The 23,888-nt window shown below is 41.3% G+C and overlaps 1 protein-coding gene across 1 annotated transcript in view; it reads right to left on the minus strand.

Moving 5' to 3' along the window:
• Positions 1–23,888, minus strand: part of FREM1 (FRAS1 related extracellular matrix 1) — a gene marked incomplete at its 3' end in the record, with an annotated part of 67,467 nt that continues 43,579 nt past the window's right edge. Inside the window, exons 24-36 of the mRNA XM_082012885.1 lie at positions 22,012–22,426; positions 20,504–20,705; positions 19,817–19,961; positions 17,463–17,592; positions 15,995–16,067; positions 11,729–11,878; positions 10,321–10,559; positions 9,559–9,606; positions 9,096–9,278; positions 8,698–8,823; positions 7,875–7,990; positions 1,599–1,684; positions 1–200 (exon numbers count right to left, since the gene is read on the minus strand). Of these exons, the coding sequence (XP_081869011.1) occupies positions 1–200; positions 1,599–1,684; positions 7,875–7,990; positions 8,698–8,823; positions 9,096–9,278; positions 9,559–9,606; positions 10,321–10,559; positions 11,729–11,878; positions 15,995–16,067; positions 17,463–17,592; positions 19,817–19,961; positions 20,504–20,705; positions 22,012–22,426 (2,113 nt within the window). The remainder of the gene's footprint in view (positions 201–1,598; positions 1,685–7,874; positions 7,991–8,697; positions 8,824–9,095; positions 9,279–9,558; positions 9,607–10,320; positions 10,560–11,728; positions 11,879–15,994; positions 16,068–17,462; positions 17,593–19,816; positions 19,962–20,503; positions 20,706–22,011; positions 22,427–23,888) is intronic.

A 23,888-nucleotide genomic window follows, 5' to 3' on the forward strand; every position in this document is an offset into this window, starting at 1 on the left:
TTACAGCTTTCTTGAACATATATAGCTGTTCCGTTTGACCTTCCTGCAGTCAGTTGCTTGCCATTTTCCTCGCTTCTGCACCAATACACAATTTCTTCCTCTCTTTGGAAAGTGGTAGGAGCCTCTTCTCCAGTTTATGTAGGTTACAGGTTCTCCTCCATTCCACTCCCAACGTCCAGGGTTGACTTTGTCATTCAAGCCTGTGTGAAATCAGTAAGACCAAATCAGTGATGTGTATTGTCTCTGGAACCTGATGCCAACGGAAGCATGTTGTTCTATCCCTTTATTAAAAAATGCATACAATATTGTGCTGAGAGGAAAAAACCCAACTGGAAGAATACAAGTAAAATGCAATTTAATATTTCATAAGGCCAAATGAATCACAATTAGTGCCATCTGAATACGGGAAAAGACACTTTTTTACATTATTGCCTATCTATCTAAAATGTTTTCTCTCTTTCCATCTCTTGCATGTCTATCACCTCCCATGTTTATCTTTTTTTCTTTTTTTTCCCAAGCAGAATGTTGTATTCAAGTCTGGGTAGCCTTAGATGCTTTCAGATTCCTTCTGAAAAGGAAATCCTGCAGATCTTTGTAGACCTTGTTTACACTGTTGAAATTAACAGTTGTAAAATTAGGTTGTGTTAATTAATACAACCTAAAACATGTCTTTTCACTTAGCCTCTGAGTTGCTAAGACCAACATGAGTGGCATATTTTCAGACATGACCTGTCTTTTTAGCTGGACGAGACCAAAATTAGAAAATAGACACAATGGTCTTGTAGTCTTTGTTCTTATCAGAAGGGTTTATTTCTCTCAGGTTAACAGAATCATGATGCAATTAAACATGATCCCAAACTAACTGTAGTTTTTAAAGTTAATTTAGTATAGCTAGTAAATCCATCTCAGAAAATTACTGCAAGCTGAAAATTGCAATTCACAATTGGAAAAAGAACCTAAAATGTGGACAGTATATCAGAAACAAGAAGGGTTAGAAGAAAACAATAACACTAGCCCATGAGCTGAGGCAGTTGTTCACAGGAAGGGATCAGGAGGTACAGAGAAGGTCCATCTGAGTTCTCTCCATTTCTCATGAAATGAAAGGTGCATGGTAAGAAATAGACATCTAAATCTAAAATGATGTGTTGAAATCTTCTTTAGCTGAACATTAATTAATTCACAAGATTTCTGACACAAGATGAATGTCAGAAATTCGAGATTATTTAAAGAAAAGTTTAAAAAAGGATAAATTAGAGACAAATAAAGTGACAGTCAAAAGAAAGGTGAGATAAACAAAAGAGCAGGAGGTCCACCAGAACTTATTTTACTAGCTAGTGTTAAAATGAGAAAGGTCTCAAGACAAAAACAATACAGCAGTAGGCAACATGATAAATTCTTCTTTTTGATAAAGACTTATAAAATTAGCCAGGTGAGTTATGGCTTTCAGTTTACACCTTGCTCTGAAATAGTAAAAGCAGCAGAAATTTGAGGACAATGCAATGTTTGAAAACTGGGCTGGAACTGCTGTGGCTGTTTCTGCTTTCCAGGGTACACAGGAACGGTGGTCCTCAGAGGGGACAGGCAGCTGATGTACTTGCCTATCCAAAAGGGCTTCCTCCCACTGAAGTCCCACAGCCACTGCATGTGTTGCTCATTAGCCACGCTTACTAGACTCCCCAGGTATCTAGGCTCAAGGAGAGAGGACAGAGTAATTAGCATTCCACAGAGTGACAGACAGCTCCCATCGACTTATCAACAAGGGGCACTGATTCTAGTATAAAGCATGTAAATAACGTTTCACAGGAAAACCACTACTTACTGGCATGAAAGAATAATTACATGAAGATAAAGTCTTAAAATTCTGGGTTACTTGGAGAGGAACCAAAGTTCTAGTCTGATTTTTCTAACAGAAAAATTAAATCAGCGGGGCAACTGAAAGAAATGTATACATGACGTGTACCTCATACTCACAAACTGTGTTTTAAACCGTTTACACAATTGTTGATGCATTTTTTTTCTTTAAAATAATAATCTGCCTGCACTAAAATCCAAGCTACTGAAAGATAGAGCTTCACCCAGTTGGTAGTAGAGCAGACAATATATTTTTAAAATCATTTTCTGACAAAACTAAAGCTTTGAATAACATGGTTAAAATCTTGGCCACATTTCAAAACAGAACTAAGTGCATGTAATTTAGGGGTCTGGTTGAGAGTGGTAGTATGGTTCTGAGAGCTAATTTTGGGTTGTCTGCAATGACTATGCATTTAGTTCAGGTAGTAGGAGCACAATCCTGGTGTGTATTAACCAGACTATTTCAGAAGGCAGCCAGTGCATAAACTTTGCTCTGTGTTTATACTTAAAGTATGCCAACTCCAAAGGAGGACTTGCAAACTCTAGCCACTGAGTGGCCTTGCCAGTGTGAAGTCTTCCAACTAGTACCAAGCATGTAAGCACCAGCCTGCTGCTCTTAAGCCATTTGTAGATCAGGCTAAATCTGAAGAAGGATTAAGAGACAATTTGCCAGGAACTGTCAGCCATCAGTGGCTCCACTTTCTTATTTATCCATCTCTTTGCCTGCCTTGGTATCATTGTCACCTTTCCAACCTGTCACGCCTACTGTTGCCTTCTCTCCTATGCTGAGCCTCTGCAATTTCTGTTGTCCCATATTTCTGGCTGCCATTCTGATGCCAACCCCTTCAGCTTCCCAGAACATCCTGGGTGATGCTTGATAGGGCCCAAGCAAACAACACTGCTCATCAAAACGTGTTTTAAGAGAGCCAAAAACTTTTCTAGCAGCAGAATAAGTCAATGGCATTATGAGAATTTTGCTAATTTCATGACTGTTGCCAGATAACAGAGGCAAGAAGATCAGTATTGCTCCACTGGAGGTAATGACTGTCTTTTTTAAGAGCCATGACAGCAACCAGACTTCAGGAGTGGCATGGCAGACTTGAATCCACTATGGAGACCATGAACAGATCTTGGGGTACAAGCCCACCACCAAGCCTGCTGCCCAGTTAGAGACCCAGGCCTGGAGCTCCATTCTTGTTTGCTGCCTTCTATCTCTTCTAATAGTATTGATCCTGTGGATGCCATATCATAATGCCACACCAAATAGAGAAGCAGGCAAATTTTACATCAGGAGGAAGTCAAAGTAGCAGCCCACAATATTCTGCACAGTCCCTACTGCACAAAATCTGGACCATTCCTGAATCTGGGCACACAGGGGCATTCACTGTAATGCTGATGGGATGCTCCTGCTGCAGAGGCCTCCTCCATTATCCCTGCTGTTAACCAAAGCAGCAGGGGATTCACCCTCTGCTCCGCTTTGCACAGTGGGTCTGCCGAGACCTGCAGGAGAGCTGAGGGTTAGCCCTCCCAGCCTGTGTAGTCATGGCTGCCCTAGACCAAGCACTGCACAGTAGCGTAGGTCCCATCAAGGGCCCTCTAAGGTCAGAGAACAACGTGTAAAGGATGTCGTTGGTATCTGTGTGCACCCTCCTCAGGTAGAGGTGTGGCAGGATGGCCTCAGAAACATTGATCCCACACACTTCTGGGCCTATCTACCAGGCACTGAATCTCTGGTGAACCAGGAGCAACGCTGGTACAGAAATAAAAGCTCTTAGAAAGTTTGTTCTCTGTCTTCTTCCTCAAACAAAAAGGAAAGGAAAGCAGGCTCAGATAATTCAGGGTGTCCTCCCAGGGTAACTGATTCAGCGGCAGGATGCCATTCCCCCTCATGCTGGCCAAACTTGGGGCTAAGAGATTTGGGTAGCAGTCTCTGCCAGCTGAGCAAGAACAAAAATAGGGCATTTTATCTGGCTTCTGCTTAAGGACAATCAAAGCCCTGCAACGAAGTCGTTTGCTTTAAGTAAGCATAGCTTACTCCTGTTGTTTCAGTTGTTTTAGAAAATGTGAAAACAAAAAGCATCAATGTGTATCAGTAACTGCTATATAATGTGTAACGTACAGGGGTGGTCTGAGCAATAGCAGTTTCAGACTTTTACTTCAATCCAAGTACCAGGCAGAGACCTCACTACTCTGAAAGGAAAGCCCTGCAATAATTATAGTGTTATCTAATCTTTTCTCCATAGGAGTGCTTTTTAAATACAGCCTGAGAAACACACATGACTGAAGAGAGACCCATTCTAATTGTTACACCTAGTCAGGGGTTTCGATGTATTGTAAGGAAATGAGAACAGTCCTGAAGGAACATACCACTTACCATAATATTACTAACTGTACCTGTAGGCAGAGTGCCAGACACAGGAAATGACAAGGTAATGTTAATTATAGAGTTATGTAGATCTAACACTTCCTAATTTAAATGACTCTAGAGAAGGGGTCATAATGTCTTGTTGGCAAAAAACCCCACACATTGCTGATTTCTGTGCTAAATAAGTCCATTTGAAATTATTCCTGTGTGCTTTAAAATTTTTGCTATCAAGTCAAGAGCATCCATCATCTTGGAGCGGTTGCCCAAACTAAGGAAATATTTTGGGTAGCCATTGACCTTGGAGTATTATATGCAAAACACTTACCAAAAAGACTTTGCTGATTTTACACTAAATTACCCAATACATTTAAAAGAGCTTTGTGGCATTCTGATAAATCTAACTTCAGAAAAAGCTCGCTTGACTAGCTATGAAGGTCTCCACAGCACAGGAGGACATTAAATTTGAACTGCTGCAGTAAATCCATGTCCTATACTGACGGTGAAGACTGAGAGGCTCTGCTTACCCCAGGCTTTTGCTTGATGACCGAGGGAGTAACCCTGGTGCCCTGAAATAGGTGTCTAGTGTTGCTTACGACACCTCGCAGTATTCACGACATTCAGATGAGGCTGGCAGACGTGATGCAGAGCTTGCAGGAGCCCTGCACTTCCAGAGTGGCAGTCAAAAGTCAGACAACATACCCTGGGCCTTTAAAATGACTCTAGGTGCCTGAATCCCTACACTGGAGTCCCTGGAAATAACGTAAGTGAAACCAGTCCCTTACAGAACCAGCACAGCGTTAAGAGAGGAGGGCGGCAGGGTCCACCCAGCATTGCACTAGGCAACAATGAGCCATCATGAAGGATCTAACCTATTATTTTAGATGTGGTTCTGCCTGTGATTCCCAAGGACTGAGCCCACATGCTGCTAATACACAAACGCCAAACAAAATAACAGTCCCTGCCTTGCAAAGCTGGCAGTAAAGAATCTGAAATCTGACCATATTTAAGCTCTAATTAATGTTCAAGAAGATGAAGATGTAATCTAACAAAACAAAGTGAGTTCCGTCTGTCCAGTGGAGGGTCCCTTCAGTGGCAGCAGTGAAACCATCTCACACGTGAGTGAGCCTGGCTGCACTGACCCTTGGGGAGGATACGTTCCTATGGGATAAACAAGAGCTCTAACATAAATCACCAAAATTGCTGCTAAATCAGGCTGCTGTGGGATCACTCAGCCGTAATATCCCCCAGATGCTTCTCTTCATGTTGCCAAGAGCCTCTTTGTGCATACAAAACAAAGCTAGAGAAATGAGCTCTTAAACCACCTTTATCTCCAATGTATCGGAGAAGGGTTAGAAATGGTGCAAGATTTTCAGGGCACTGAGCTGACATTTTCTTCCACCCATACTATCACCATGACATACAGCAACTTGTGTCAAGACAAGCACATTTTTGTGTCTGGTTCTATCCCTGCACATGGAAACTGAAGAAAGGGTTGGTATGCCACCTGCAACAGATGGATGCGGTGTATGTCAAAGCTCATTAGAAGCCCAAATAGGTTTGCATACACCCACGTACATGCAGTTATGTCCAGACAGCAGTTGCTTCCCTAATAAATTTGTAGTATTTCTTTGATGGAATAGCTTGGTCTCAAGTTCATCATCTCAGGATAACAGTGTTTTCTCTACAAGGTTAGGAGGTTGGTTAGTTGGAGATTGTTACTGAAACAACTTTAGCAATGCTTGTGCTTTTTTCCTGTTCTATATGATAGAAAAAGTCTAGGAAGAAAACGGAATAGAGGTTTAAAATAATGCCATTTTTATAGTAATAAAAATTATTCTTATTTTTCAGTGAAATTGGCTGATTTACTGAAAGTCAATTCTAGTATTTTCATTTAATGTCTAATGTTTGTTTGATCTATTAAAAAAATGAAGATTGACCTCCATGCTGATTTTATTTGCTTGTTGGAAATATCAGCCATTTAAATGTCAACAGTATAAGTATTAATAACAGAAATACTGCAATGGGCAGTGGTGGTGATTGCTGGTGGGAAGCTGGGCAAAAGCACAAAGCAAAAATTTATTAAGTTATCTTCTTGTACCACTTCTAAGTGTGTGCCTGGGGTTGTACTTTTGTAAATCAGTTCCAGATGGAGTCCAGGAGTACTCCATTTACCATGATAAAGCTTCCTTAGTCTGTGGTAATCTGGCATTAATTGAATCATCACTGCCGTAGGATTCATTTGCTTGTGGATTCAGTGATATGCCTTGACTTTTTCTGTAGATGTTTAACACCGTTATTCAGTTTAACTTCTACATTGCACACTATAGCCTTCAGCAATAAGTTACCATCTACAGATAATACAGGTCACCAGGAGCATACTCTTTGAGGAAACGAGGAACTCCTCCCAGCAGAGCAACGTACGTTCCCAAGGGATCAACTGAACGTTGAAGCCTTCAGAAAAAAAATATTATAACATTCACAACTTACACCTTTGTTTGGATAAGTAACAAAAAAAAAAGCAGGTGGTAGAAAACCATTTCAGGAGCTGAAATTTTACATCAACCAGTTAACAGTGTGCAATTTGTGGTGAGCTCACAAAAGCAGGTAACATTTGCATTTCAGCAAAAAGTAACTTCCATCAGCTGGGAGGTATTAGAATTAAGAATTTCCTTTTGCATGTTACCAAGACAACATACCCTGGCATGACTGAGTGGAATGAATCAAGGTTTGCTATGCATGCTTGTCCACATTTCATGTTGCCTGCATGTCCTTCAACCATTTCTGGAATATATTCTGTTTCTTTCATCTCCCAACAGTTCCCTGTTTCAATTTTCATTTCATGGAGTAATGGAGAAGTCTGTTAAAGCCCCTCCTATGGTTCAACCTGGTCTTTGACCTCATTCTCACAATTCAACACAAGGTGCAGAACATGCATGATCCTAGGGCAAGTTCCATGATACCATGGCTGGCATTTCTTCCAGCCCTAAGCTATCACTCCTGAAACCAAAATCACAAAGCAAAATCACCAAAGAGCAAGACTGATGGATCTTCTATTTGTCTCCTACTTTGAAAAAATAATACTCATACTAATACTACTAATAATAACCTAATGATATATTATTGTTGTTGTTGTTATTATTGTTATTATTATTTAGGAGCTTTTATTTGTCCTTAACAGTCAGAAATGTACTGTTAAAATGAGTGTTGAAGTTTTCAAGTGGTTACAGAATCTGAAGAGCTGCATCTTCAGAAGAGTATGGTGAGGCACACGGGAGCTGGCAGCATTGCACTGTCGCTGTATCAAGTGAAGGTAAAGCCAAGACCCATCTCTGGTGGGTAAGGGAGGATGAAAGACTGAGTCTTTGCTCTTTCTCTTCTCCCACACTAACTCTTCTGTTAGGAAAGCATCCTTACTGCTGATGGACAGCTTTGGAATTCACATTGTGAGTAAGGTAGCATCACCACCTGAAACGTTATGAGACTGATATTATTTCTGTCCTCCACTGGGTCTGAATCCCAGGGCTTGTTCTATTTTGGGGGGAGCAGTGAAGCACAACCAAAGTGGGGCTTATCTGAACGAACTCAGCGGTGAGAGCAGCGTCCAGTTCAGGGCAACAGCAGTGCATGGCAAACACACTCGTGTGGAGAAGTCCCTTACTGTTCTCTGCAAGCCTGAGCAGCAGCGTTCCAGGTCACCTTGTGATTTACTACCAGGAAATAGCAGCTGCCCTCGTGATGACTCCATCCAGAGGGACATTTCTTCATGCTTGCCTCCTAAAACAAAAGAGGAAAAGGCCAAACAGACTCCTGCTCACAGTGACCCTGGCCTGTGCGCTAGTGATCAGACTGAAGGCTGGAGGTGTTGCTTATGGCCTCCCCATCATTAAATTGGACATGAACTTTGGTGTGTATCCATGAAGATACAGCATTGCTTAAAAGATGTAAAGAAATAAATGCCTGCAAAAGGAGCCTACAGTTTATAATAAGTAGCTTTAAAGGTGACACAAGGTTTCAGTTCCAAAAATCCTCTTAAGAGACCATGTTAATTTGGACACCATTCTCTGTCTCCTGCGGTCTGTGTAAGGAATGCAGTGCAACAAAATTCATCATGACATCTTACGTAGCGGAGGGCATATATGTTTACAGAATACATAAGTGAGCTAATTTTACTAACTCTAACTCATTCTCTCACAGGCTTCATTCACTGACTGCCCACAACCCCACAAGCAACAAGACATCAGTGCTCGTGTGATTTGTCCAGGAGCACCTGTGGGTGACAGAGAAGAAAGGCAACCCCAGCAACCAAGCCCTCAGCATGTCTCTGGAATCTTTTTTCTGGTGACAGCAAACCTGACTCTGGACAACTCTTTTATTCCCTACACAAGTCAACAATTGTTATAGGAAAGTCCTTTGCTTGAGAGTCTCACTCATCGTAGACTCCATGCTCTGGTTTAGATGCATACTCATGGAGACAGTTTTACCTCACTTTGGGAATTCCAGAATTTCCATATTATCCCATCACACTGAAATAACTTTTGAGTGCTTTCTTCATAATGCAAGAGCCCCTTTAAATCTGGTGTACAGGCCTTTGGAAAAGAGTTGAAGTCCTGGAAAGAGAAATGTCATTTGAACATTTGAAGAAAAATAACTATGCAAAACAAACAAGCTACATGAAACAGATTAAATAGGTCTTATATTAAAAATTTATGACATGAAAACTTTTCAAGGGCTGAGTTGTTAATTTTTCTGTGTATTGGTTAAACTCAGCTTTGGACTGGGAAGGGTTAGGCTGCAGATCTCAGAGGTGTTAAATCATTTTGGAAAACAGCATGACTGAAAACAGATGGTGAAAATGCCTGTGAAACAAAAGGTTCCATACCCGATGTACTGAGCTTGGTTCAGATTCCAGTTCTGCCTTATCAGCTTGTGGGATTTCTGTCTTCCTAGAGGAGACAACATTTATCTGTGGTTGTGCTTGGTTAATTACTGACACTTGAGCCTTCTTGTTTGCTTTAGCTGATGAGGTGTCATCCTCTATTTTGAGTGATACCATCCCGTGATACTTCATTTTACATTATCACACACACACAAGGAGAACGGGAGAAGGAAAAGAGAAGGTTAGCACATACAAGCAACTCTTAAATAAACTCAAAAAACAAAAGGGGGGGGGATTATAATACGAATTGTTGCAAATCAAGGGAAAGCAACACCAAAGAAAAAGAAAGATACCTAGAAAAATAAAGGACTGGTCATAATGAGTTATTGAGAGTGATAAAGCCTCAAAAGAACAGAATCAGAAAGAAATCCTAGAAATGTCTGAGCAATACTTAAAATACTCTTACTTTGAAAACCACATCAGTTCCATTTCTAAATATAGATGAAGGATGAACCTGAAAAAGGTGGAATAACAGAATGAGATGGGCGTATTCATGCATTACAGAAACAAAAAGACTTTATGCAAGATTTACTACAAGATCTAGGTTACAAATCACATAGAATGTATCTTGGTTTTAGTTCTTTCAGAATGGAAACTGATCACCTCTGAAAACAGCCATTAAAAATCACACATTACAAGTGTGTTTATAAACAGATTCATTAACTTTTAAGATCACATCAGCGGAATATTACTAAACCACCTACCTAAACCAATATGCCTTAAGCAGGGAAATCAATGGGCAAGTTTTAAGTAACTGTTCCCTGCTTAAGCTAACAGTATTTTTGGCTTGAGAACTTCAGGACCAGATGCACAGCTTCCATACATTTGCCTGGCTCCAGTGACTTCTTCCTTCTAGCTGACCCATAATTTAGACAAGATTAGAAGCTGCATAATTGCTGAAGTTGCTAGATGCATATTTCCTCCCTCAACCCTGTTTTTCTTCCTCTCTTGCATACATGGATCTTCAAAATCAGGATTTTTAAAATATTTTTTTTTTCCTCACAGAATTTTTGAATAGCTCTCAGGCCTGACTCAAAGCAAACTTGGGTAGTTTATCATTATTTTATGGTCAGGTAGGATCACTACCAGAATATGGCAACTAAATGAAGATATCATATGCCAATAAATTCATAAATCAGTCCATCACTGCATGACAGAAGCGTCTTACTATTCTGCCATTTCCAGCCACTCTCAGCCTGGTCCTTGACCAATTCGCCAAGCTGTGTTCATGCCGCTGGTCCCCTCCATGCTCTCTCATCCCTTTGGAAGGAGTCAGTGGGATCCCTTCCAAGGGAGCATTGCCAGGCCTGGAAGGTGATGAGGAGCCCGAGGAAACTGGAAACAGCGTGCCTCTCCCCGAGAAGTCGAGCTTGCTGTGGCCAGAAGAATGGGAATAGCTGCACTGACCTGAAAGCATGAAAAATGGCAGATGGTCAGTTCTAGCTGCATGAGCAGATAACTGGTCACGTTGACATGGACACATAAACAGCTTGTCATTAAAAGTTGGATGATTCTTTCACTTGATGTGGTTGATTTGCTCAGTCATCCTCATTCGTGGGGTTTGCTTAATTATAACTGTCTATGGCTGCAACTACTACCTATATATGTATGTTTTCGTACATAATGCATCTGTCTACCCACAGATCAGAATTTCAACCAAGCATCTCCTGAAAATACCTGTTTTCATGCATAGATTGGGGTTTGGAGTGCTGTTTTTTAAGTCTTGGATAGACAGGTGTCTTTGACTAATGTTGGTGATATTTCCATCATGCCCAGACAATTTTCTTTTCAGTAATCCAGGACACTATAGTTCTTACAAACTAATTGTGTCACTTAACTCCTGTTTACATTATGAATGTGAAAGAGAGAACAGATGAAATTTTAAAAGGGATTTTTGTAAAACGAAGCCTAATTCATTGCAACACAGGTATTTAAAATAATTGTTTCACTAAGCACCAGAATTAAAAATACTTTTCAGCTTTCAGAGGACTCAGCTGCTTTGCTAGTTATTTCTGTTTTTCTGCAGCTGCATCTTTTTTGGTGTGATTTTAGGCACACTACATTTGATCACTAAAAAACACAATAATAATGCAGACATAAAAGCCTAAACTCTGTAATGATCACCACTGTGTGCTGTAACATTGTGGACTGTGTTTGTTAAGCGTTAGAAAATGTATTGCTAAGAACTGGGCTTAGTTGTTACATTTCTTTTTTGAGAGGAAAATGAATCCTTTTCAGAGGTGTATAACAACTGTTAAGCAATAATTGGTAAAAAATTTCTAAGGGACCTAAAACATTTCTTCCCACCGTAATAAATGAGAACTGAACTCCTGTTGTTATGAAAAATGGTCTTCTTTTGTGTACTTGTTGCTTTCCCCATGCTGTGTTTCCTAAGAGGATGCAAATGATTGTGTGAGAGAATAAAGGGTCTGCAACTGTCAAGCCTGTTTTCCTTAAAAAGAAATTAAGTATTTTGATCTGAAGGTGAGTGTTAAGAACAACTTGTGGTTGAAAATAAGTAGCTACTTAGCCAAGATTGTCCCAGCTTCTTAATGATGAAGATCAAAAGAGACTACCTCCTTTTGAGTCCAAAATTTTCACTACGGCTTTTGTCCGGGTGCCAAGAACAGCATTCACAGGGGAGTTCAGAACTACTTCAAAGACTTCATCATTTTCCTCTAATCCGTCATAGGTAATTGCTATATTCCACATCTTGGTTGACATTCCTAACAGAAATAAACATTTTAATTACTCTTTAAGTGCTATTTCCATCAATCGAGATGTCAAAGAAATATATTAATTAACATGTCTGCAGCTAGAATGGAGTAGCTGGTGTATGCTATTGTGCTTCTACCAACTGACGGGACTCCTGCTGTTCTCCCAAATAACATTTAAGTGCAAATTTGTTCCTGGACAATGATGATTCAGTTCAAGAGCATACACTGTAACAACAAAAAGCTGCTGTAGATGTGGGAAATGACACTACCATACGTAGATATAGGACTTCTGTTGCGGTTTCCAAGAGAAAATGTATCATATGCTTTTTATCTTGAAAGTTTAATTTTAGAGATGGAACAATAACGGCAACTGGATCAAAGACTCTTTTAGGTTGAAGTACAACCTTTTAGGCAGATTTTGTACTTGGTTACAAAATTTTTACTTGGTTGCTTGCCTTTCCTGGGTAACTTCAGGCTTACATTATGGGAATGAGAGAGATCATTCCAAGATAGAGAAGTAGGCTGGTTATTATCTGAAAGGCTACAAAATCCATTCAGGAAAAATCAGAGGCAGTGGGACAGAAACAGAGCTCAATGTACACATTGGGAACTGTTTGTGCATCACAAAGTCAGTGCTAGCACCCAAAATGAATGTCAAACATACATGTGCAACACAGTAAAAAAACCCTCTACATCCTTATGACAATTTGCATGACTTCTAATTCCTTGCTCCTTTCCATATGAATCCTTTGACCAAGAGAAGCTGTCAGTACAGACAGACCCATAAACTTGGATAGGATCTTCTTCTGCTCCTTTCCATTACAATTTATTGATTAAAGTCTAATGTGCCAATAAGTCCAGTCAATTAGCACAGTTGAGTTTTTTTTTTAAAAAAACATACCTATCAGCCTTACTAAATAATTAATAAATGCTACTAATTAATAAATATCAAACATTTTGAATTTAGAACTAAGAAACTGGTGCCTTGGATGTAATAGTTTGGAAGGTCCTTCCCTAAGGTTAACCTAAGCAAATGACTTTTGAAGAAAGCCACTCAAAAAAGACTATATGAGGGAGCTTGGCTGGCTGAACTGAGAAGCTGTCCAGAAAAGGGGAAGAGTGTGCATCTTTCCTGTCCATGTTCACAGTTAATTTTCATGTGGCTTACCACCATGTGTCTTTCTTATTCAGAAAGACATTAACAGTAACTCCAAACTGTCCCATGCTTGGAGAGTCTGCATGGACCAGCAGAAAAGGAAAATTCTAGTGAAGGACCCTGCACTAAAAATCTCTCTGCGACATTCGCTAGCCATTTCAGTCCAGAGGCTGGTAAGCTTGACTGCATAGTACATTAGGGGAAAGAGAGCTGGAATCCTGGGTCAGCACAGTATGAACGACTTCTTACACTGACCTCTCAGATATTTCTTCCATCTTCTAATTTGAAATTTAAAAAAAAATAAAATAATCTAATGTTAGATAAAGGGCCTCAGGGAGTGGCTTATTGGTTTCAGAGGTTTCATGTGTGTCCCAGAAACACTGGAAATTATTTCCACCTTTTAGCCCAGTTTATTTTTTACTGCTGTCTGCTGGGTGTACTCCCTTATCCACCTCTGCAAACTAACCAGCAGTTGCTCATTTTACACCTTTACATAAAATTTACCTTTCTCAAGATGGGCTGAAGTGGCACGTTTTCAAACTAATCAGATTTGTGACTCTGAACTTACAGGTACAAATTTTCCTATGGAATAGCCAAGTAAAGCTGGGGTATATATGAGTTCAGCCATGGGATGCAGTGCTACTTAACCTCTGTAGCATGCAATGCCTTTTTTCCAAAATAAAAACCTTAAGTCCTAGAGTAAAAATCTCCAAGATTTGTCTGGAACTGACTTACTATATTCCCCATACCTGTTTTTCAAACACAAGTAAGCACTTAGACAAATTTTTACCATCAAATACATGCCATTTATGTCAGCCTTTCACAGATGATATATTTTGTCTCCTCTGTGGTCACTGTGCCATGGAAATCTTATTGCTGGCAGTCTTGGGATAACCTTTACTGGCATTGCAGGCAACATCCAGGGATGCATGTGTAGACCTCATTTTCTAAACTCAAATAGATCCTGGACTATGCCAACAGGATATGTTCCAAAAAACTTAGACTTGCATATGCAAAGGAAATTATTATGATGGCAAATGGGTTTTCATTCCCAGATAATCTCTTTATATGGGGTTTTATATAAAACCAAGTTTTTCAGGCAAAGTTGAATTTCTGAATGGTAAATTGTGAAAATCTCACCTGGACTGTTTTTTCCCTATACCTAGGGAGGTACCCAAAGCATAATGATGATAAATTGTGCAGAACAGAGGAAACTTTTTTCAGTATCTTTACATTTGTGTTCATTTTTACTATTGATTCTCCCACAGCAAAAAAACCTGAAGCTCCATTTGATACCATTACTACACCTACCAATGTCTTCTATCTAGACTTCTGTAAGGCCTTTGACACAGTACCCCACAACATCCTTCTCTCTAAATCTGAGAGATAGGGATTAGGTGGATGGACTGTTGGATGGATGAGGAATTGGTTGGATGGTCGCATCCAGAGAGTAGTGGTCAATGGCTCAGTGTCCAGATGGAGATCAGTGATGAGTGGTGTCCCTCAGGGGTCCGTATTGGGACCAGTGCTGTTTAATATCTTCATCGATGACACAGACAGCAGCATTGAGTGCACCCTCAGCAAGTTTGCAGATGACACCAAGCTGAGTGGTGCGGTTGACGTGCCTGAGGGACAGGATGCCATCCAGAGGGACCTGGACAAGCTCAAGGAATGGGCCCATGTGAACCTCCTGAGGATCAACAGGGCCAAGTGCAGGGTCCTGCACCTGGTTCGGGGCAACCCCCACTATCAAACAGGCTGGGGGATGAAGGGATTGAGAGCAGCCCTGCCGAGAAGGACTTGGGTGTACTGGTGGATGAAAAGCTGGACATGAGCCAGCAGTGTGCGCTTGTAGCCCAGCAGGCCAGCTGCATCCTGGGCTGCAACCAAAGAAGTGTGGCCAGCAGGTCGAGGGAGGTGATTCTGCCGCTCTACTCTGCTCTGCTGAGACCCCACCTGGAGTCCTGCATCCAGCTCTGGAGCCCTCAGGACAAGAAAGACATGGACCTGTTGGAGCAGGTCCATGGTAGGGCCATAAGAATGATCCCTGGACCACCTTTCCTGTGAAGAAGGGCTGAGAGAGTTGGGGTGGTTCAACCTGGAGGAGAGAAGGCTCCAAGGAGACCTTACTGCAGCCTTCCAGTACTTAAAGGGGGCTTATGAGAAAGATGGGGACAGACTTTTTAGCAGAGCCTATAGCAATAGGCCAGGGGATAATGGTTTTAAACTAAAAGGGGGCAGATATAGACTAGATATAAGGAAGAAATTTTTTACCATGAGGGTGGTGAAACACTGGCCCAGGTTGCCCAGAGAGGTGGTAGATGCCCCATCCCTGGAAACATTCAAGGTCAGGTTGGACGGGGCTCTGAGCAACCTGATCTAGTTGAAGATGTCCCTGCTCACAGCAGGGGGGTTGGCCTTTAGATGGCCTTTAAAGGTCCCTTCCAACCCAAAAATTCTGTGACTCTATAGTTCTATCATTTCTTGCTATTTACAGCCTCAGCAAAGGTCAGACCACTAATATGATAACAGTGCAAGCAGAGACAAAGTCTAACAGTTTTCAGGTTCTTTTACAGCTTTGTGGTCTTGGATACCTTGCATAAGTTAAGGTGTACTCAGTTTTGTCTAAATTTGACCAGCATCCTGGTCAAATCTTTGTATCTCTAAAGTAACTCACAGCTCAATTCAGGATGAGTCCTCCCTAGGCTAGCTGTGAGGAGATTAGGAGACATCATTTCAGCACTTTTGATATTTTAACTGATGTAGAGGAACCATCTCACCCTAAGTAATAAGGGTACTAATTCACAAAGGAAGCACACTGCACTTCCAGAAAATGAGCCCAAGTGTCTTTTATCCTCTTCAGCTTCTCTAGCTGCAGATATGTAATAGGTTTCACTCTCAAAAATGTGAATTTACATGTTCAGAATCAGTGAATTAACTTTAAAATTATTCAGTGCACTGGTTCATACCTGGATCAAACTGAACAAGCTTGGAGGGAGTCACTGCAAAGTCCTTTCCCAGCATAGCAGATATTTCATTGACCTAATAAGAAATTAAACAGTAAATGCCATGTTGTGACCTATTTCACCAAACCACTGCATTCTGCTGTGTGCCAAAGCTACTGTGTGCTGTCCTTCCATGGAGTCTCAAAAAGACATGCCAACCCATACATGAGCTTAGACTGAAAAAAAAAAACCCCAAAAAACTTGAAGAATAAACCTTGTGATGTGCAACCGTTATTCTGTCCTTGCTTATGGTTTAAATCTCATAATCAAAAATATTTGCTCATCTTAAAATTTTGCCTTGTCCCCTCTCAAACTGCTACTTGACAGCATCAGATAACACAGCTGTTCCCCATGCCTGGAGACCCAGTCATACCTGGCTGCTGGACAGGCACATCATGGCATCCCGGAAGAGCAGCAGCACCCTGGCCACGTTTGCCTGTTTAGCCCTTTGTGAGGTCTTGGAAGAAGCATTTGCACGCAGAGCTGTCTGTCAGCCCCAAAGACTTGTTGGGATAGGCATGAACCTGTACATAAGTAAGTATGGGGACTCCAGTGGCTTCCTGAATTTTCATAGGAGACCAGCTTCCACACTGCATTCTTGATGCTGGGATCAGTTTCACTGGTCTTTTTAGCCGAGTGACGACCAGAGTAGAGTCACTGGAGTCCGTGAAGGATTGGGCAGGATGGCTCCCAATTAAGTCAATAGCAAAATTCCCATTGACTCCAGTGGAAGAAAAATCAAAACTATGTTTCCAATTAGAGCTATAATCCTGAGAAACTGTGAGGGAAACTTCTAGCATTTTTCTAGCAAAGGGAGCTGGTAAAATCCTGGAATTTCCATTTTATGAGAACAGATAAAATTTGTGAAGGCAAGTTGCACAAAACCTGCTTTGCAAAATTATAACCTGCAGCTTTCAATGTAATTTTTCTGACAGAAGACAGAGGCCGATAGTGAAGATATAAGGGCGTTCCTAGGCTGATGGCAGTGGGGGGAAAAATTGGGGAGGCTGCCGTGACTGTGGAATTGGAGGTCCCATAGCTCTAGGGCTCTTCCAGCCTTGAGCAGGGAAATGAGAAGTCCCAAGGCCTCCGCTTGCCCAAAGCCTGGATTTCAAAGTGGCAAATCCTGGAAACCCAGCTTCTGAGCACAGTGCCAGGAGAAAACTGCCTGCTCTGTCACAGAAGGTCATCAAAAGTGAAACACTGCTCCAAAACATTCTAGTTTTTGTTAATCAGCATTTCTACTTAAAACTCAGTTTTGGCAGAAACTTGTGAATCATCTACACCAGCAAGGACAATGTCCTGGTAAGTCTGGTTTCAATTGTATGGCCTCTGCTGATCACTGAAATACCTTTTAAGATCGAGGAAGAAATCAAAGGGCTCCACTACTTATTATTAAGTTTCCAGTTAGGAGCGTGGCTTTCAGCGTTACCTTCACTGCGATAAAGGCGGACTCTGCAGAGTGCCCTGCCCTGGTGATTTTCAGAGACACAACTCCCACACTCTCACACACTTCATATTCAGTCTGTTGCATTTCAATCCGAGACCACCGTAGCTCCAGCCTGTGGGAGAGGAGGGAAAGCCCGTGTGAAGCAAAGCCACCTCCCCTGCTGCCCCAACCCCCTGCTGCTCCCAGGTTCAGTGAGGAGCCATTTTGCTCCTGACTGCTGATTTAGCCAATACACATACTGAATATTTGTCTCCAAATCAACATATTTGTGTGATTTGGCTGATTACAAAGCGGGAGAGGTGGTTAATAAATCTTCCTGTCAATCCCTGGTCTACCCCAAACCAAGCCTGAATCAGAGGGGTTCTGCAGCAACTTTGAGAAGAGCAGAGTTTGTCTGTAACACCAGGTTGGCCAAGACAAGCTATCACTGTTTCTTCCTGGTTCCCTTCATCCCTGTAGTTTTATTTTACTCTCACTCCCAGGTATTTTCTCTGCAATGTCCTCCTTTCTTCCTGCCCTCCCTCACTTATCCTCTAACTCTCCTCCTCTAGAGTATAGGGAATGCTCCAGGACTTCACCGCCTCTGTGGAAGTGCTCTCCCCACTCCCCGTACTCTAATACTCTGTGTATTTCCTTCTTCAACCATCAAAGTGGCTGAGTCCAGGAGTCTCATATACTGAATTTTAGAATAGTTTAATAGAGGATGTGACTGAACCTTGGAGGATCGCATGCTGCACGGGGTAGCAAATAAAGATCTCACCTTTTTTAAAACTGTGATAAAAATTAGTGAGAGTCAGAGAGGAATGAAAGAGAGCAAAAAGAAGGAAAATGAGCTGTGCTACTTACTTACAAAACAATTTGAACTTTTCTAAAACAAACTTCTAGACCTTTCAAGGTTGACTAGCTCTAACACCAGTGGAAATTTCCTCCTGTCCTCCTTTATCCTTTGATACTCATGGTGTGGGCAACCCATTTAGAAGCTGATTTGCTTTCTTTTTGCTAAAGAGAATGCATGTGCCAGATGTAGTCCAGCAGCATTCAGATAAAAGCTGGGCTTCAACTTTAATAACATCAATATGTAAATCAAGCTTGTATTTTGAACTAGTGACCGTTAGGTAATAAACTAAAAAAAAAAAAAAAAAAACCTCAAGCTTTTAAATCCAATATTAAAAATACTATTTTTTTCCTTAAAGCCAAATACCTCTTCGTTGTGAGCTCCAGTGCAGCTAACAGATAAATTCTACTTCTCTGAAACTCCTGTTTTCAATACAAAAAGCGCTTTCTCTTTTGCTCTCTTCGTAAAGCTATGTTACGCATCGCTATTTATGTACAAGAAGCCGCACTTTCCCAACAAGAACCAGCAGCATTTTAATGGTGTTTTTAAGATCAATGCATCAGTGAGAGAGCACAGTGCAGCTGGGAAGTGCTCAGGCTGGCTGTGTTCAGATGTGTTTGTACATGGGAACATCTTTTGGCATAGTGTGTAAATGCTGAAACGCTGTGGCCGGCTCTTCTCAGTCCCTGTCCCCTCCCCAGCGTGCAGGGAAGCGATCAGAGGCGCCTGGCCCTTGGAGCCAGCTCGCTGCTTCTTTTCCCTCGCCATTGAGTCCTGGTTTGCAAGTACTCAGTTTGGCCCAGGAAAATAGCATTAGTTATCTCTCACAGTTATATATTAAATAAATTGGTTGAACATTCAGCCCTATTTTCAGAAATAAAGAGAAAAATTGCCCCTGCTGTAGAGGTGCTCCCACGTTTGGCCATTATCATCAAAGCAGTTCAGATGATACCCCAGTCTCTAATTTTTGTACGTTAGGCTTATCATATGTCACAAGGAAATTTTTATAATACGCCTAGTAGAAATTTCATCAGTGGATGACAAAGAAGGTGCTGTGTGCCCTCCACCTGTGCTCTTTTGCAGAAGTGCGGCTCTCATAGCTTTTACTGCTTGAGAGCATTCCCTCCATCGTGATCCCAAGCTTGTGAAAAAAGCGTTGCCAACTCGGGGCAAGAGTGACCTCCAGCTGCAGGATCATGTACATGAAACAACAGTCCCATCCCTCAGCACCCAATATCTCAGATCTCAAATGCCCAACTGCCACGCAAACTCCATTATGTTTTTTTGTGAGGCCCTGAAGGCCCTTGAGAATTGTGCCCCAAGTCTAACCTGGAGCTAGCCCTTTGTATTTCGCTTCCCTGAGGGAAAGAAACCTTCTCTACTCTTCAGCGAAAGAAATGGCAGTTTAAGTCATAGCTATGTTCACGCCTGCATGGCTTCAAGCCCAGCACGGGTTCATTCACCCCGGCACCACAGCACACACCATCGAGCCACAGGCTACCTTTGGGGCACCGCAGAGTTTCCATGGGCATCTGTAACTTGAAACTCCAAGTTGTCCGAATTCACTTCCTGCGATGGATTGATGACATAAAGTATGATTTTGCTGTTTAAATCCTTTTGGCTAAACCCTTCCTGAATGAATCCACCTGGGAAAGAAGATAAACATTCATATGAATCAAAAGCCTGTCAGTAAGAACCACATAGCTCATATAGACTTGTTTTCTACTTTTCTTTTTGTGGAACACTTAGAAAATTTGAACTTACAGACACCTAGTTTTATAGCTAAACAGCAATTTTTGTTGCTGGTTTTTTTTTTTTCTAAACATCAAGTTTTTATAGCTAAACAGCAATATTCCAGCTTGTTATAACCTTGTTATAAGCCCCAGCCAATATCTTCCCATGTAACACATTTATCATCTGACCAAGTTCAATATTAATCTGGATTTTTTTTGACACAAACAAAAAATAGTTTCTCAAGAGCAGCTATTAACAATCATCTCAAACTCCTTGAGGATTCATGATGAACATGAGACTCAGGTTTTAGTGTACAAGCTTTCTTACTACATTCCAACCTTGCCCAAAGTTTGCTAAGAAATTTTAATTTTCTCTATCAAGTAAACATTGATGGGGTAGGTTTTGGAATCTGGTCTGGTATGTCCCAAAATACAGAGATTATAGAAGACAGCACCTGTTGTTACATTTTCCAGGTAGCCATAATGAGGACCTCGTAAAATCTTAAAAATTATTTTGTCATCTTCTGTATTGGGGTCAGATGCCTTCAGGGACCTGGCAGTAATATAGATCCCGTAATTGCCATTCTTCAGCAGTTCCACATCAGAAGAGCAATGGAGATGAACAATTTTTGGTGCCATTTTGTCCAAATGATCCACCTAAATCAAAGTTAGACAAAAATATATTCATTTTACAGCATCAGGATATTCTCTGTCCTACTTTTGCTAAAAGCACAGTGGCCTGCTCAGAGTGGCAATAGGCACTTTGACTCACAGTCTGCTCCAGAAGAAGTCTGATCTCCAGTTAAATACTACTTCCCATGAGAGGTTTCCAGGCCCAGACCGCCCAGTCACTTGCTGCATGCAGTGGGGTACAGCACACACTGGGGAGGGCAACACAAATTCTGTGTACCTCTGCCCTGATGTCCCTGAAGGACTCCCCATAGTCCTTCTCCTGTTTGATGTAATTTTCTTCATAGCAAATGAAAGCTCCAGGAAAGGTTTCTGACCTCTGTTTTACAATAACAAGCATGGAAGCCTAAGGATTATGATAACCACAGTCATAGACCTGGCCAATGTGTCTCCTTGAATCTGTGCCACCTTTCACAACTTCTGATGAATCTTCTAACACTCCGCAACAGTTATTGCTGTTTCCATATTTCATCTTCTGCTGAAATGGCACTCCTTGCTCATCATATAACTTCAAACTTTGTCATCAGGAAAAGTTAGAAGCCTCTTCATTTTTTTCAGTGTTTTGAAACATACAGGATTTTGACACACAATGCAACCAGGCCTCCTTTTCATACTGAAACGCGCCAGATACATACAAGAAGTCATAGTAAAGGAATCTGATGCTATGACACAGTGGGAGGAACTTGAAAATGAGGGAAATGGAAAATGAACAGAAAGATCCTAGTAAAGGAAGGAAGAATCAGAGCAGGCATCTTACAAAGACTCCCAGAAGGAAGTCAGGCTGTCCAGTTGTGGGAGCGAAGTGGCTGTAATTCAAGTTTCCTGTGACATGAAGATCAACAGACGTCCTAGTATCCCTCACATGCAAATCAGTGGGTCATGTACCAAGTGGGAAAGCAGAGCAGGAGAAAGTTCATTCCTCCCCATAGCTGGGCTCAACTTTAGGGTTGAGATTTCTATGTAAAATATTTTAGCAAGTATAAGTATGTAAGTGTATACTTGCTTATATTTATATAAGCAGGATATCTTTCTTCTTTTAAATACAGTCTCTCTCTTTGCACTCTACAAAACTCTTTGCCTGAGTAATGCATAGTGGCAAGTAGTTAATTTTCCAGGTTAGTTATTCACAGAACACAGAAAGCAAACATCTTAGCTGATAAATACCTCAGTTAAATCATAGACTGCAGCAAGTACCAATTATCATTAAAATCACTACATTTTCCACCTTATCATGTTATATATCTCTTTTAAGTAGGCCTGTGGTCACACTTGCCTGAATGGTGAATGCCACTGGCTCGCTCTGCACCCTCCCATTCACGATGAAGCCTTGATTTGTCCTATCTGTTGCAACAAATGTAAATCTGTCAATCTGGGAATCCCCACCTCGGTGCTTGTATGCAACATCCCTGTTGTCCACATCTTGCTGGGTGAAATTGTACTGCAGTAGCACAGCCCCACGATAATAGAGATGACCATACTGGGGGAGCTGAGCCAAGAGGAAGGTAAGGTTTTCTTTGGCCGTGTCTGGGTCTGAAAGCTGCAGGACATCAGGAGAAAGGAGTGCCATAGCACCTTCCACTAATCTTAACCCTGCGTTCCTAGATAGTGTGGGGAAAGCTTGGTCGACTGCCTCCAAGGAGATCATGAATGTCCCGTGCTTAGTCCTCAGTCCATTGCTGATGATGAATCTGGCAAAGAGAGGCAAGGTAGTCTTCAGCATGTGTTCTTGATTGCCCATGTACTGAAATGAAATAATACACACCTTTACTACAGGACTTGCCTGCGTTGATACTGCCAAAGTAGTGGAGCTGGTTTGAGCTCAAATCCAGACTGAGTGGTGTGGATGTATAACTTAAAAACATGAAAGCAGATGGCCAGGTAAGTGGCAAGAGTTGCAATGCATCTGCAGGAATCTGAGTAAGATGCCAGAGTAATGTACCCATCAGTCTCAGCAGTCATAACAGAGCTGATCTCATCTTCTAGCTCAGATACAGATGGAGCAGATCTAAAATGGTGGGCTGGCTGGAGGGTTTATTGCACCCTCTGGCATACAAACACATTTCTACACACCTGTAAGTATATCTTAACGTGGTTACCTGGCAGTGGCAACTGCCAGTGAAAGTGCTGGCTCTGTCTACAACTTACAGGAAGCGGTGTGTAAAGTGCATGGTCTGCCTAGACAATACTTTTTTTCTGTTAGCTGTTACAAGCCTTTTGTACCCAATTGCCCCGAAACTGTCTAAAAGGCAAGCTGGAAAAAGATCCATCCTCATTTCACTTTTCAGGTTTGTTTAGGCACTAACTGTATCTGTAAATTTCTATATATTGAGAGTAGCTGGTTTATGTTTCTGGACAAAACTCCAGTAAGATTTCACTGAAATACTAAGATTCTGTGGGAGATACTGGGCAGAACTATAGAAGTTGCTCGGGTAATTTTAAGAATGTAGATGTCCATAAGCATGGATTTATCAAAGGGTCAGATCTAAGTTCTTATTCCATGCTGGGAATTTCTATTAATAGCAGCATAGTTTCTTATAATTCTCTCTGAAGCAGTAATATGTCTTTAGATATACTGAAGATTTGATTATGCTCTAGAGTTATTTTCCTTTCCTAAACAAGAGAAAGATAAAGGTGCCCAAGGCTGGAGAGAAAATCTGTTGGAAGCCTACCAGCTGGATATGGGCTTTTGCCATACAAGTGACAGCATGGTCTGCAGAAATTTATTATCAAATTTAGTTGTGGATAAAAATAAAGAGAAGCCCAGTCTTTTAGCCTTCAAAATTCATCCTAGCTTTCATTGTCAAGATTATTACTTAAGTATTTTTTTCTGAAAGCAATTACATTGTACATTGTCATGCCTGTACCAAAAAATTTTGAGAGTATATGAAACTAAAAATTGCTCTAAAAATGTCTCATGATCCTTTGTGTCCCATCATCATATAGTAGGTAGGAGCTACCTTTCTTTCTACAGAAGTTTCTGTGGTTATGCTGCATAGTACATGCAAACGCATCTCGGAGAGTTGTTTTCACCCAGGTTTGTTCTGCAAGAGCCAGAACAGAGTCTGCTTTGTAAAGAAATTTGCTTGTGACAGACTATTCACATTCGCTGACCTTCCTTTTTCTCCCACCTTCCAATGCCCAGCGCTTTGA

This window comes from Phaethon aethereus (assembly GCF_964289735.1).
Source record: "Phaethon aethereus genome assembly, chromosome: Z".
Taxonomy (NCBI): domain Eukaryota; kingdom Metazoa; phylum Chordata; class Aves; order Phaethontiformes; family Phaethontidae; genus Phaethon; species Phaethon aethereus.